Source organism: Protopterus annectens, chromosome 9.part0 (assembly GCF_019279795.1).
Source record: "Protopterus annectens isolate FY-2018-M chromosome 9.part0, PAN1.0, whole genome shotgun sequence".
Lineage (NCBI taxonomy): Eukaryota > Metazoa > Chordata > Ceratodontiformes > Protopteridae > Protopterus > Protopterus annectens.
Genome location: NC_056743.1, coordinates 551,070 through 564,387, shown reverse-complemented (window position 1 = coordinate 564,387; position 13,318 = coordinate 551,070). Strand labels below are relative to the sequence as shown.

At 41.5% G+C, this 13,318-nt stretch overlaps 1 protein-coding gene across 1 annotated transcript in view; it reads left to right on the top strand.

The window, feature by feature from the left end:
- PPFIA1 (PTPRF interacting protein alpha 1) overlaps window positions 1-13,318 on the top strand; it is a 2,891,353-nt gene that overhangs the window by 2,571,534 nt on the left and 306,501 nt on the right. The window contains exon 29 of the mRNA XM_044082514.1: window positions 4,078-4,146. Within this exon, the coding sequence (XP_043938449.1) occupies window positions 4,078-4,146 (69 nt within the window). The remainder of the gene's footprint in view (window positions 1-4,077; window positions 4,147-13,318) is intronic.

Genomic DNA, 13,318 nt, shown 5'->3' with positions numbered 1-13,318 from the left:
TGATCAGTCTAGAGGAAGTCATTATACCACATGATGCCTCAGTCATGTGACCCATTGTTATACCCCATTATATCTCATTGATGTGACCCATTACTGAATGGCTGATCAGTCTAGAGGAGGTCATTATACCACATGATGCCTCAGTCATGTGTCCCATTGTTATACCACATTATATCTCATTGATGTAACCCATTACTGAATGGCTGATCAGTCTAGAGGAGGTCATTATACCACATGATGCCTCAGTCATGTGACCCATTGTTATACCACATTATATCTCATTGATGTGACCCATTATTGAATGGCACAGGCACAGACCATTAGTGTTACACACAGTTGTAATTTTCCTTGAAGTTTGTACGAGGCACAGAACATTAGTGTTACACACAGTTGTAATTCTCCTTGAAGTTTGTACCAGGCACAGAACATTAGTGTTACACACAGTTGTAATTCTCCTTGAAGTTTGTACCAGGCACAGAACATTAGTATTACACACAGTTGTAATTCTCCTTGAAGTTAGTACCAGGCACAGAACATTAGTATTACATATACAGTTGTAATTTTCCTTGAAGTTTGTACGAGGCACAGAACATTAGTGTTACACACAGTTGTAATTCTCCTTGAAGTTAGTACCAGGCACAGAACATTAGTGTTACACACAGTTGTAATTTTCCTTGAAGTTTGTACCAGGCACAGAACATTAGTGTTACACACAGTTGTAATTCTCCTTGAAGTTAGTACCAGGCACAGAACATTAGTGTTACACACAGTTGTAATTTTCCTTGAAGTTTGTACGAGGCACAGAACATTAGTGTTGCACACAGTTGTAATTTTCCTTGAAGTTTGCACCAGGCACAGAACATTAGTATTACATACACAGTTGGATGCCTTTTCTTTTCTACTTATTTTTGAGGTAAGAGAAGTTTAACCCTTTAATGTCTACATGCTAGCAAACAGAAACGTACATGCATCTAAGTGACTATATTTTACTGTATGTATTGGAACAAGTAGAAGAATACATGTACTATTACAAGTGTATAAATATATATCTCACATCTACGAAGCCCATTTATCCCGTCTGTTTATTCTCAGTCATCCTTTTTGTTGCTTGCTGTCTCCCAAAGGCTTCCAGTAGTTCTCTGTCCCAACACTCTCCAGCATTTTGGTATCTGTTCTCGATTCTGTTGTACTTCTAGTGATCCTCAGTATAATGAATTCACTGTTCACCAGTGATGCTGTCACTAGCACCATCATGTACTAATGGTGATTCTCACTGTGAGCACAAAGTGAACTATAATTCCCAAAGATGCGAACAGTAAAACAAATCCAAGTACCCAAAACTAAAGATCCAAGAAGGCAGCAGAATAACAAACGTATAAAATTGAATTTATTGCAAATAACGTAAGTGCTTTCACGGTATAAACCGCTTCATCAGACGTACAAACATATGTAAACAAAGGCTCATTGTATATCATCAGCAATTAAAAATAAGCAATTAATCAATTTAAACAATTCAGTCATCAATTATCACAGAGACAATATTAACATACATACAAAACTACATCCCACTGCTGAATCATTGTAAAAATAATAAATAAATAAGGGCTAACCTAATTGATAATTTATGTGCATAAATGAATATATAAAAAGTGTAATGAATTGTTATAATAGACTATTTAAGCTTACGGGATTTCAACAAAGGTTTCAAGGGGATGACATCATTAAGTCCCCGCCCTCTATGGGCACCTAACCTTAAAATCCATATAGTTGTGTACCACCAGCGATGCTCACACCTCATGTTCTTGAGGCTAAATTGTAGTCTGTGAATTAATTACTGAAATAGACTTTTGTGTACTTTGTTGCTATTACTGTAGTGCATCTCCTTTCTGTGAAGTACATTTGTCCCTTATGTTGGTTCTGACTATAACGAGCTCACTGTTCACCAGTAGTGCTCTCACCTGCACAGTCTAATAGTGCTCATCACTATAATTTACTCACTGTTAACTAGTGATTATCTCACCTGCACCATGCTTCCTCTGAGCTGCACAACACTCTGGTATTCTTGTCTTGTTAATATTTTTTTCTTTGCCAGTTTTGTAAGTCTTTCTTACTCCATAATAACAGTAAACCAAACCAGTTTGTTATACTTCCTCATACTTGATATTTGAATGTTGCAGTCTTCATTGAGATTCAAGACCCTCATTGTAATTACCTTCTTCTTGCCCCATGCCATTGTTCTCTCCTTAACCAGTGTGTGATATAACTGCCCTCTTCTTGCCCCATGTCATCATTCTGTCCTTCACCATCACATAGTATAATTACCCTATTCTTGCCCTCATGATGTTCTTCTTTTCTTCATCAGCACATTGTATAATTACCCTCTTCTTGCCCCATGTCATCATTCTGTCCTTCACCAGCACATATCATAATTACCCTCTTCTTGCTTCCATGGCATCATTCTGTCCTTCACCAGCAGATAGTATAATTACCATCTTCTTCTTGTCCCATGCCTCTCTATGTCCATCATCAGCACATAGTATAATTGCCATCTTCTTACCCCCTTGGCACCACTTTGACCTTTATCAGAGCAGGTTTCTTTGAGACGTTTGCTGATCTGTGATCACTGTCTGTCCTTCACCCATCTGCATTGACTGATATGCTGTTGTTTATTTTCCAGTTGTTGCAGCATTAGCTACGGTGATGATGTAATTTGCTACAAAAGTACTGTGTGACAGGTTCGTTTGTAAGTTCTGTTATACAGTCCGTCGGCACTTCCAACAGTATGTGAATGTTGGTAGAAGGAGGAGGGATGTTTGTATGCCCTTCTCTGTCTGACCTAACAGTCCTTACGCTTGTGCAGCATACTTCTCAGCAGTCCCTGATTTTGCCTTATGTTTTTGGTCTGTTTCTCATAACGTGCAGCTTTCCAACACATTATTGGCAACTGTTGTACCTAAATAACAAGGCATGTGAGCATCCTTCAGAAAACACATGCTAATGCAGAACCTATTGTAGCAATTTCTAAGGATATAAGACCAATACGTAGCAGATCATTTCTCCATCATTTTTTTGACTTTGTCCTTAACTTTTTCTTTTGCTAAAAGGGTGATAAGTAAATGTGCAATGAGGAGACCATGGTAATGGCAGAGATTGTACTGTTTTGCTCTCATCAACTTGCCTGAAGTTAACATAGAGGATCATAACTGGCTTATTATTTCCCAGTCAACAAATGATAAATAAATAAAAATAAAAATTATGTGTTTGAGACATGGATCTCAGGAAACTCGCCTCAAGAGGGAAGTTTCCCAGGTGAAGCCCTGCATCGCTGCTGAGAATATATAATAATAAACAAGTTTTGTAGACTGAGTTGGACATGATAGGGGTGCTTCATATAAGGGCAGTCATCTGGAGAACAGCCTCATCATAAATCTTATAAATAAAAGCTGTGGTCTGATTGAGTGCACTGTTTCACAAAAAAGAGAACAAAGGGGCCACTAATTTGAAGATGCATGCTTAATAACTTGTGGCAGACATGAGGGTTTTTTAAGGTTGGCTTGTGATTGTAACAGCTTTCCTAATAAGGAGGTGTCATCAGCAAAAACAGCCACAGAATTTAAAGATGCATGGAATAGAGACAAGGCTACTCTTAAAATGGGTAAAAGTAAACAGAAATAACCCTTACTGAAGTAGGATACACAACTTACCCTGAAGAAAAAAAAAAAACTGAGTACTTTGCGGCGGCAAAGTAGACCTTAACAGTTTTCAGACTCTTTGCTCTCCAGTTTTATTAACAAGTATCTGTTCTTCTGGCTCATTTTCCACCTTTTAAACTTTTGAAGTTTAATTTTTGAGTTCTGGGGAAATAGCCTGTTACATGGCTGCTATTTTCTTGTTAACTGTTCTAATCATAAAGACCACAATGCACCTTCAAAAAATCGTGAGTTGTTGATAGTCTGTGAACATGCCTATTAGAAGACACTACTAATCCATCAGAATTCTGAAAATTTGCTCAGTATGTTTAAAAAGCAAATGAGTTAAACACTAAGGTAAATTTCTTTCTTCTTTTCTCTCTTGCAGGCTCGTGCAGTTCTCGAAAGGGAATTCAACAACCTCCTTCTCAGGGGAACTGACAGAAGGTTTGATGAGGTAAATGTCATGTTTGAGGCAACGCAGACTTTATCTGTGTATCGTTTCTCAGCTAAGGTAGATTTGTGCAGTCACATTGATGAACATGTCCTCGAAGATTGTCTGCATTAACTAATAAGGATCACTGCTGACCCACATGAAGTGTATTGCAAGCATTGTTCATTGTATAGGTGATGTGGTTACTCTCATCCCTCACAAATTAGCCATTGGCAGTTAAGCACGAGCGCACATACATTTCAGTATTTCTTTACCGGTTGCATAAACTTTAAGTACGTTTGTCTCTCACATGGTTTACTCGCCGACTGCAGTCACCATCCTGTGTCACAGTGCAGTTGCTGCTGTTTAGATTTTGTGTATTTAGGATGTTCTTCATCTCACATTGCTGCAGTCCTTACATATGGGTAGTCCGCTGTCCTCGGTTGGCCCGAATACCAAAGTATTAGGCTGACGTCGGTCAAGGCGCTTAAGACTGACATCAGGACGTCAGGGTACAAATGCGCATGACCGACGTCATATCCTCAGTCTTTTTTGCCGCATGGTCCGATGCAGAAGCAGCGTTGCAAGTGCCGTTCGGCGTTCTGAAATTTTTCGAGTTCGGAGTTTCAGACCGAATCAAAGTTGGCTAAGTACCACGTTGGGGAATATTTTGGATTTTCTTGCCTCAGTGTTTTACCGGATGTCAGAAAAAGTGAATAACTGTATTTCATGTGGGAAACAGATACCGCATAGGGACTATCATTCTTTGTGTATTCCTTGTTTGGGGCCTGAGCACGACGTTGTTGGGTGTCGCTTTTGTGCTAGGTTCAATAAGCGCACTATTAAGCGAAGGTTAGATTGTGCTAGGCTGGTCTTCGGGAAGCGGTGCAATTATAATATGCCGTCGGATGCTCCGGCGCCCGCTTCTTAGAAGAAGCGCAAAGACAAAGCAGTTAAACCCAGGCAAGATGAGTCGTCCGTTCCGGACGCCAGTTCTTTAGAGGCGTCAGTGGAACCGGTGGTTCCGACGGAGGCTTCTCTGGAGTCCCGGGGGAGACTTTGATATTGCAGGATGTGGCCTCTCAGGAGGCAGGTCAGGCTGAAGGGGCTTCTCAGGTTACTGTTCTCCCCTCCCTTCCTAGGGTGGTTAGGCCCTCTCCTTCTGTTTCCAAGCCTTCTCCCAGAGGCAGGCCAGGTTTAGCTTCTGTTGGTGTCACTCCTAGTTCAGCAGGGTCTGTGCCCAAGAAGCATATGCTTAAAATGGCAGAAGATTTGATTACTCTGATTAGAGGTTCTTTGCCCCCCTCCTGCTAAGAGGCCTAGGGTGGAGCCAGAGTTGGGGAGTTTTGAGCAGGCTTCGGATGTTTCAGAGTCTTCGGCTGAAGACTTGCAGGAGTACTCTCCTTATTCTGATTCTGATGCAGATGATTCGACTCCTTCTGCTTCTCCTCCAGAGGATTTTTCTTTTTCAGAGACTCTTCATTCCATGAGGGAACATTTTAACTGGGAAGGTCAGGACTTCTCTGATTCCAGGAAAAGGCTTAGGGAATTTTTGCTTTTACCCCAGCATAGGCCCTTGGCTATACCCCCTGTTCTGGATGTTGTAGAAGATGTGTTTGCAGAGGCTTCACTTAATCCTGATTCTCTGCCTCCTGCTCCTGTTAAACCGGATAGGTATTACAGGGTGCCTGAGGCTCATAAATATCTTTATAAGAGTCCTAGGGCGGACCCAGAAACTGTTAGTCAGGGACCTAAGGGGGTCAAGGCCTCTGTTGTGAAAAATCCGGTTCCTCCAGATAAAGAGGCCAGAGCTTTGGATAGGTGGGGTAAGAAAGTCTATACATCTTCTACCTTAGCGATGAGGGCTTTGAATTGCCAGTTTCATATGTTGAAATATCAAAACTATCTGCTTTCTCAATTGAAGTCTAAGGTGGATGCTCTGGCGGAAGGCATTGAATGTAAAGAATTACAAGATTTGGTACATGTCTCTGAACAGGTGGGTAAGCATTCTTTACAATGTGGTTTTGATGCTGTACAGGCCTCGTCTAGGGTGGCTGCCACTGGTTCAGTTCTTCGCAGGCACGCCTGGCTGAGGGATCAGAATTTATCTGACCATGTTAAGACAAGGATTTTGGATGCTCCTTTACAGTCTGATGTGTTTGGTTCACCTGTGGAGTCAGTCTTGAAGAAAATGGAAGACAAGGCTAAGTCTATGCAGGCTGTTAAAGATTTTTTGCAAGTTCAGCCTCCAAAGTTTAGTAGGAATTGGCCTGCTAAGGGGTGGACGTATCCCACTTATGATTCCCAGTCTAGGGGTAGATCTAGACGTGGTAGGGGCAGAGCTCAGAGTTCTTTCGGACCTAGAACAGGGAGTTCACCTGCACAATCTTCGGGTGAGGGCAAGGGCCAGTCCTTTCGTAAGCAGGCCCAATGACCTACCTTTTCAGCTGCCAGATCCTTCTTGCCTGGCAGCACCTTTGGGAGGAAGGTTGGCACTCTTCAAGGAAAATTGGAATTTGATTACCCAAGACAAATGGGTATTGGATATCATTCACCAAGGTTACAAGTTTTATTTCCATACCTTGCCTCCTTTCAAGGGCATGCCGGACGTTCCTCCTCAGCAAAGACTAGAGGCTCACAAACAAATTTCTCTGCTACTTCGAATAAGGGCCATACAACCGGTCCCTCTGCCAGAAGTGGGCCTAGGATTTTATTCTCGCCTGTTCCTAGTACCAAAGAAAGGGAACACGTGGAGACAAATTTTGGATTTATCCATCCTCAACACATATCTGGACATTCCCAAGTTCAAAATGCTGACGTTACAACAGCTTTTACCTCTGCTGGGCAAAGATCACTGGATGGTGACTCTGGATCTCAAGGAGGCTTACCTTCATGTTCCTATCAGGCTCAGTTGCAGGAAGTACCTGCGTTTTCGGGCTGGGACTTCTCATTATCAGTTCTCTGCATTGCCCTTTGGCTTATCTACTGCCCAGAGTGTTCAAAGGTTCTGGCTCCAGTGATAGCTTTCTTCAGGCTAAGGGGAATACAAATCTATCCTTATTTGGACGATTGCCTGATTCTGGCCCAAGGAAAGGACAAACTTCTTCAGCATTTACAGTATGTGATAGCAGTGTTAAGATGCCTGGGGTATTCTGTGAACGAAATAAAGTCCAGTCTAGTACCCTCTCAGGACATGTGCTTTCTGGGTGTGAGACTGAATACAGCATCCCAGATGGCCTTTTTGACCCCGGACAAACAAAAGAATCTTTCTCTTTACTTCCATCAATTGTCTCATCAGTCCAGGCTGACTGCAAGGACAGTCCTTCAAGCCTTGGGGTTCATGGCATCTTGTATTCTGGTACTTCCCAATGCCAAACTGCATATGAGGAAGCTACAATGGTATCTCAAAAATGTATGGACACAGCACTGCCAAGATATGGACACTGTCATTCAGATAATACCTTGCATTCAAAAGGAATTTTTGTGGTGGGCTCAGGAATGTCACCTAAACAAGGGACTCTCTGTGACCCGGCCAGAGGCGAGTCAGATTCTAACGACAGATGCCTCAGACAAAGCTTGGGGAGCTCATCTAAATGGAAAATGGGTACAAGACACGTGGCCTGCCAGATTTCAACATCTACATATCAACTTGAAGGAGATGTTAGCAGTCCAATTTGCATTAATAGCTTTCAAGGATTTACTTCTTCCAGGGCAGGTGTTGGTTCTAACAGACAACACAACTGTCATGTGGTACATCAACAAGCAAGGGGGAACGCATTCTTATCCTCTATGCAGACAAGCAATGATTTTGTGGGAGACTGCTCTCAGTTTACAGCTAAATCTTCAGGCAAGGTTTCTGCCAGGAGCACAGAACTCCTTAGCAGATGTGTTGAGCAGACAAATTATGGATCCCCACGAGTGAAAATTGGATCCTCATGTATTTCAGAAATTGACAGTGTTATGGGGAACTCCAGACATAGATCTGTTCGCTTCTCCACTAAACTACCAGCTGCCAAAGTTTTGCACAAAAAGGTTTCATCCCACAGCCTGGAAAGTGGATGCTCTCTTATTCAATTGGAGCAATCTTCACGTGTATGCCTTTCCACCTCTGCCTCTCCTCCCAAAGGTACTCCTGAAGGTCAGACAGGACAAGCCAAACATGATTTTAATAGCTCCAGATTGGCCTCGACAGCACTGGTACCCATTACTGAGAAGTCTGGTACGGGAGCCTCCATGGCCTTTGCCTTCGATTCCTCACCTGCTGTCTCAGGAGAACAGTCATTTACTCAATGTCAAACTTCACTCTCTACATCTGACAGCCTGGCATATTCTGTTTTAAACCCTGGAGGGTCTCAGCTTCCACAACAAGTTTTGAATGTTATTTTGGAGGCCAGAAGGCCTAGTACAAGGAAAGTGTACGCAGATAAATGGAGGAGATTTTTATTTTGGAGTACAGCAAAGGACTTTGATGTTTCTAAGCCTAATTTAAGTGTGGCTCTTCAATACCTTACTGAGTTACTGGACAAAGGTTTGTCCTTCTCCTCTATTAAGGTTCATGCTGCAGCAATTTCTGCTCACTATGACTGTGACCCACCTTTGTTTTCTCATCCTTTGTTTAAGCAATTCCTTAGAGGGGCAAAGAATATAAGACCCCCACGTAGAGCTCCTACTCCTGCTTGGGATCTCAATTTTGTGTTGGAGAAACTCACTCTACAACCTTTTGAGCCTGCAGCTACTGCCGAGTTGAAATATTTATCATGGAAGACTGCTTTTTTGTTGGCCATTACCTCTGCGAGAAGGGTTTCTGAATTACAGGCCCTTATGGCGATTGAGCCTTTCTTAATTTTCCATAAGGATAGGGTATCTTTGCGTACTAATCCTTCCTTTATGCCTAAAGTGGTTTCTAGTGTGGCTTTAAACCAAACTATTCATTTGCCTACTTTTATGCAAATCCCCAAAATAAAGGGGAAAAGATTTTACACACTTTGGATATACACAGGCAGTTGCGATATTATTTGAGCAGAACTAAAGGGTTCAGGCAGTCTCAGCAGTTATTTGTTTCATTTGCTTTGAGTTCTCAGGGCAAACCTGTTTCAAAACAAACTATTTCTAAGTGGATTGGTTTTTGTATTGCTTTCTGTTATTCCCATCATGGTAAGGAGATTCCAGCGGGGATTAGGCCTCATTCCACTAGGGCTACTGCCACTTCTACAGCTTTTTTAAGGGGGGTGGCTACTAAGGATATTTTGGAGACAGCTACTTGGAGTTCAGTGCATACTTTCTGTAAGCATTACCACCTTCCACTTTACTCTAAATCTAGGGCTGGTTTTGCCACTGCAATTTTACAGGGCATTTTGGCATCTCCTAATGCTTTATAGTTTTGCCATCCTCCCTTACCTCTGCTTTGGGATTCTACCCATATGTAAGGACTGCAGCAATGTGAGATGAAGAACATAGTACAGTTTTGTACCTACCATAAATGTAGATGTTCGAAGATCCACATTGCTGCAGTCCAATTTACCCTCCCTCCTTCCCCTCTGTAGTTAGAGGCGGTTGTGTGGTTTGGGTTGTGTATATATTGTAAATATTGTAAATATGTTTAGTGCAGGGGTGGTTGGTTGTTTTTTGCTGTCTTTTGGTTTTGGCCTTTCTTTTTAGGGCCTTCAGACATCTGGGGCAAGAAAAGACTGAGGATATGACGTCGGTCTTGCGCATTTGTACCCTGACGTCCTGATGTCAGTCTTAAGCGCCTTGACCGACGTCAGCCTAATACTTTGGTATTCGGGCCGACCGAGGACAGCGGACTACCCATATGTAAGGACTGCAGCAATGTGGATCTTTGAACATCTACATTTATGGTAGGTACAAAACTGTACTTTGTCAGTACCACTTCAACGTTTTGCACATTTTGTATGTTCTGACTTCACCTTGTTGGTACCTGCATAGCGATGCACTACTTATCCATATGTTTTTTGTATGTTCTGACTTCACCAGCGGTGTTGGTAACTGCATAGCGATGCACTACGTATCCGTATGTTTTTTTGCATGTTTTGACTTCACCAGCAGTGTTGGTACCTGCATAGCGATGCACTACTTATCCATATTTTTTTATATATGTTCTGACTTCACCAGCAGTGTTGTTACCTTCATAGCGATGCACTACGTATCCATATGTTTTTTGTATGTTCTGACTTCACCAGCAGTGTTGGCACCTGCATAGCAATGCACTACTATTCCATACTTTTTTTGTATGTTCTGACTTTACCAGCGGTGTTGGTACCTGCATAGCGATGCACTACTTATCCATATTTTTTTTGTATGTTCTGACTTCACCAGCGGTGTTGGTACCTGCATAGCGATGCACTATGTATCCATATGTTTTTTTTGTATGTTCTGACTTCACCAGCGGTGTTGGTACCTGCATAGCGATGCACTACGTATCCATATTTTTTTTGTATGTTCTGACTTGACCAGCGGTGTTGGTACCTGCAAAGTGATGCACTACGTATCCATATGTTTTTTTGTATGTTCCGACTTCACCAGCGATGTTGGTACCTGCATAGCGATGCACTGCGTATCCATATGTTTTTTGTATGTTCTAACTTCACCAGCGGTGTTGGTACCTGCATAGTGATGCACTACGTATCCATATGTTTTTTGTATGTTCTGACTTGACCAGCGGTGTTGGTACCTGCATAGCGATGCACTACGTATCCATATGTTTTTTTGTATGTTCTGACTTCACCAGCGGTGTTGGTACGTGCATAGCGATGCACTACGTATCCATATGTTTTTTTGTATGTTCTGACTTCACCAGTGGTGTTGGTACCTGCATAGCGATGCACTACGTATCCATATGGTTTTTTGTATGTTCTGACTTCAGCGGTGTTGGTACCTGCATAGCGATGCACTACGTATCCATATTTTTTTTGTATGTTCTGACTTCACCAGCGGTGTTGGTACCTGCATAGCGATGCACTACACATCCATATGTTTTTTTTGTATGTCCTGACTTCACCAGCGGTGTTGGTACCTGCATAGCGATGCACTACATATCCATATGTTTTTTTGTATGTTCTGACTTCACCAGTGGTGTTGGTACCTGCATAGCGATGCACTACGTATCCATATCGTTTTTTATATGTTCTGACTTCAGCGGTGTTGGTACCTGCATAGCGATGCAGTACGTATTCATATGGTTTTTTGTATGTTCTGACTTCACCAGCGGTGTTGGTACCTGCACAGCGATGCACTACGTATCCATATTTTTTTGTATGTTCTGACTTCACCAGCGGCGTTGGTACCTGCATAGCGATGCACTACGTATCCATATGTTTTTTGTATGTTCTGACTTCACCAGCGGTGTTGGTACCTGCATAACGATGCACTACGTATCCATATTTTTTTTGTATGTTCTGACTTCACCAGCGGTGTTGGTACCTGCACAGCGATGCACTACGTATCCGTTATGTTTATTTGTATGTTCTGACTTCACCAGCGGTGTTGGTACCTGCACAGCGATGCACTACGTATCCATATGTTTTTTTGTATGTTCTGACTTCAACAGCGGTGTTGGTACCTGCATAGCGATGCACTACATATCCATATGTTTTTTTGTATGTTCTGACTTCACTAGCGGTGTTGGTTCCTGCATAGCGATGCACTACGTATCCATATGTTTTTTTTGTATGTTCTGATTTCACCAGCGGTGTTGGTACCTGCACAGCGATGCACTACGTATCCATATGTTTTTTTGTATGTTCTGACTTCAGCGGTGTTGGTACCTGCACAGCGATGCACTATGTATCCGTATGTTTAAAGAACCATTTTCTAACTTATGATCTTGTTGCGTCTCCTTTCTGTTTGCATAACATCTGCATATCACGTCATTTTTTCATCTTCTGTTGTCATTTTATGGGTTTTGATCTCAGCCTGTTATAGACCCCAGTAATTCTGCCTGTTGTAATATTAGGTATGAATATAATGGTAAATTCTGTTAACAGCAACTAGCCCCCGTCCCATATGAGAACTTATCTTTACCGTCTTCTCAATCCTGTTAATTCAGTAATAAACTAAAATTAAAAACAGGTAGCAGATGCCGCATTGCTTTTATATCGCAGTACATGTTTAAAATTAAACAGTACTTAGATTTCCCACACCTTCTTCTAAGTACGTAAAAGCTGATATGTTAACATTTTTAAAATATTTCTGCTTTTTTGTTACTGTGGATAGCTTGTCTATGATGAATAAAGGCTTGTTGCTTTGGAGTACTACCTGGGTTTCATGAATTTTGGAAATTATTGTGACTGAGCTCATCAATGAAGCTTTAAGACCACTAGTTTCTCTTTTTTATTTTTTCCTCAGCACTCGTGGTGAGGTTGGAAGTAGATAGATTCCTCTGCTTGTTCATTTTATGAAATATGCCACACTGTTACAGTTGTCCCATGTGTTTGATTTTTAAATAAAGTAGATTAATGCAGTTCCTTAGAAGTAAATTCATTAGTAAATATGTAAAATGCTCTGCTAATAAGCTCCTTGTCTCCTCGACTAAATCTAACACCAAAGCTGGTGATTCACTTTTCTCAAACACAGCAGGTAAAAACTGAAATCAACTTCCTTCTGAATCATCAGCCCTAGCTTCTACTTCACTATTTAAAAAACATCTTAAAGAACATCTGAAAACTCATTGGCTTTGTCCATGTGCTAACCCAGACTGATCTCTCTCCCCTTCCTGCTCTCACCCCTTTCCCTACTCCTCTGACCTTTGCCCCCAAATCTAGTTACTACTCTTTTCTTCATAGTACAAGGATAAAATAGAAGGGCTTTCCTCTCTTAATTGGGTTTTGCTCATCCCTACTATTGTGTTAAGTATAATTTTTATAGTTTATAATTTTATTATTATCATTTTTCTTTTGACCAGTGCTGCCTCTGTATTGTGTTTTTACATGTCTTTTTATATATTGTTAACTTTCTCACTATTCATGCTTGGAGCTTTTCTCCCCGGGCCTCTACTGAAAATGGACATGTATCCAGTTAGACTAGCTCGATCAACAAATGTAAAATAATAATAAAACATTCCTACCTTTGTATGGATTCAGTGCCCCAGTTAGAGACAGCAAGCCGTTTAACTTTGGAAATGGTTCAGAAATCTCTTTCCTGTTTCATCTGATTAGCATCAGGGAAACAGACTTCAGAT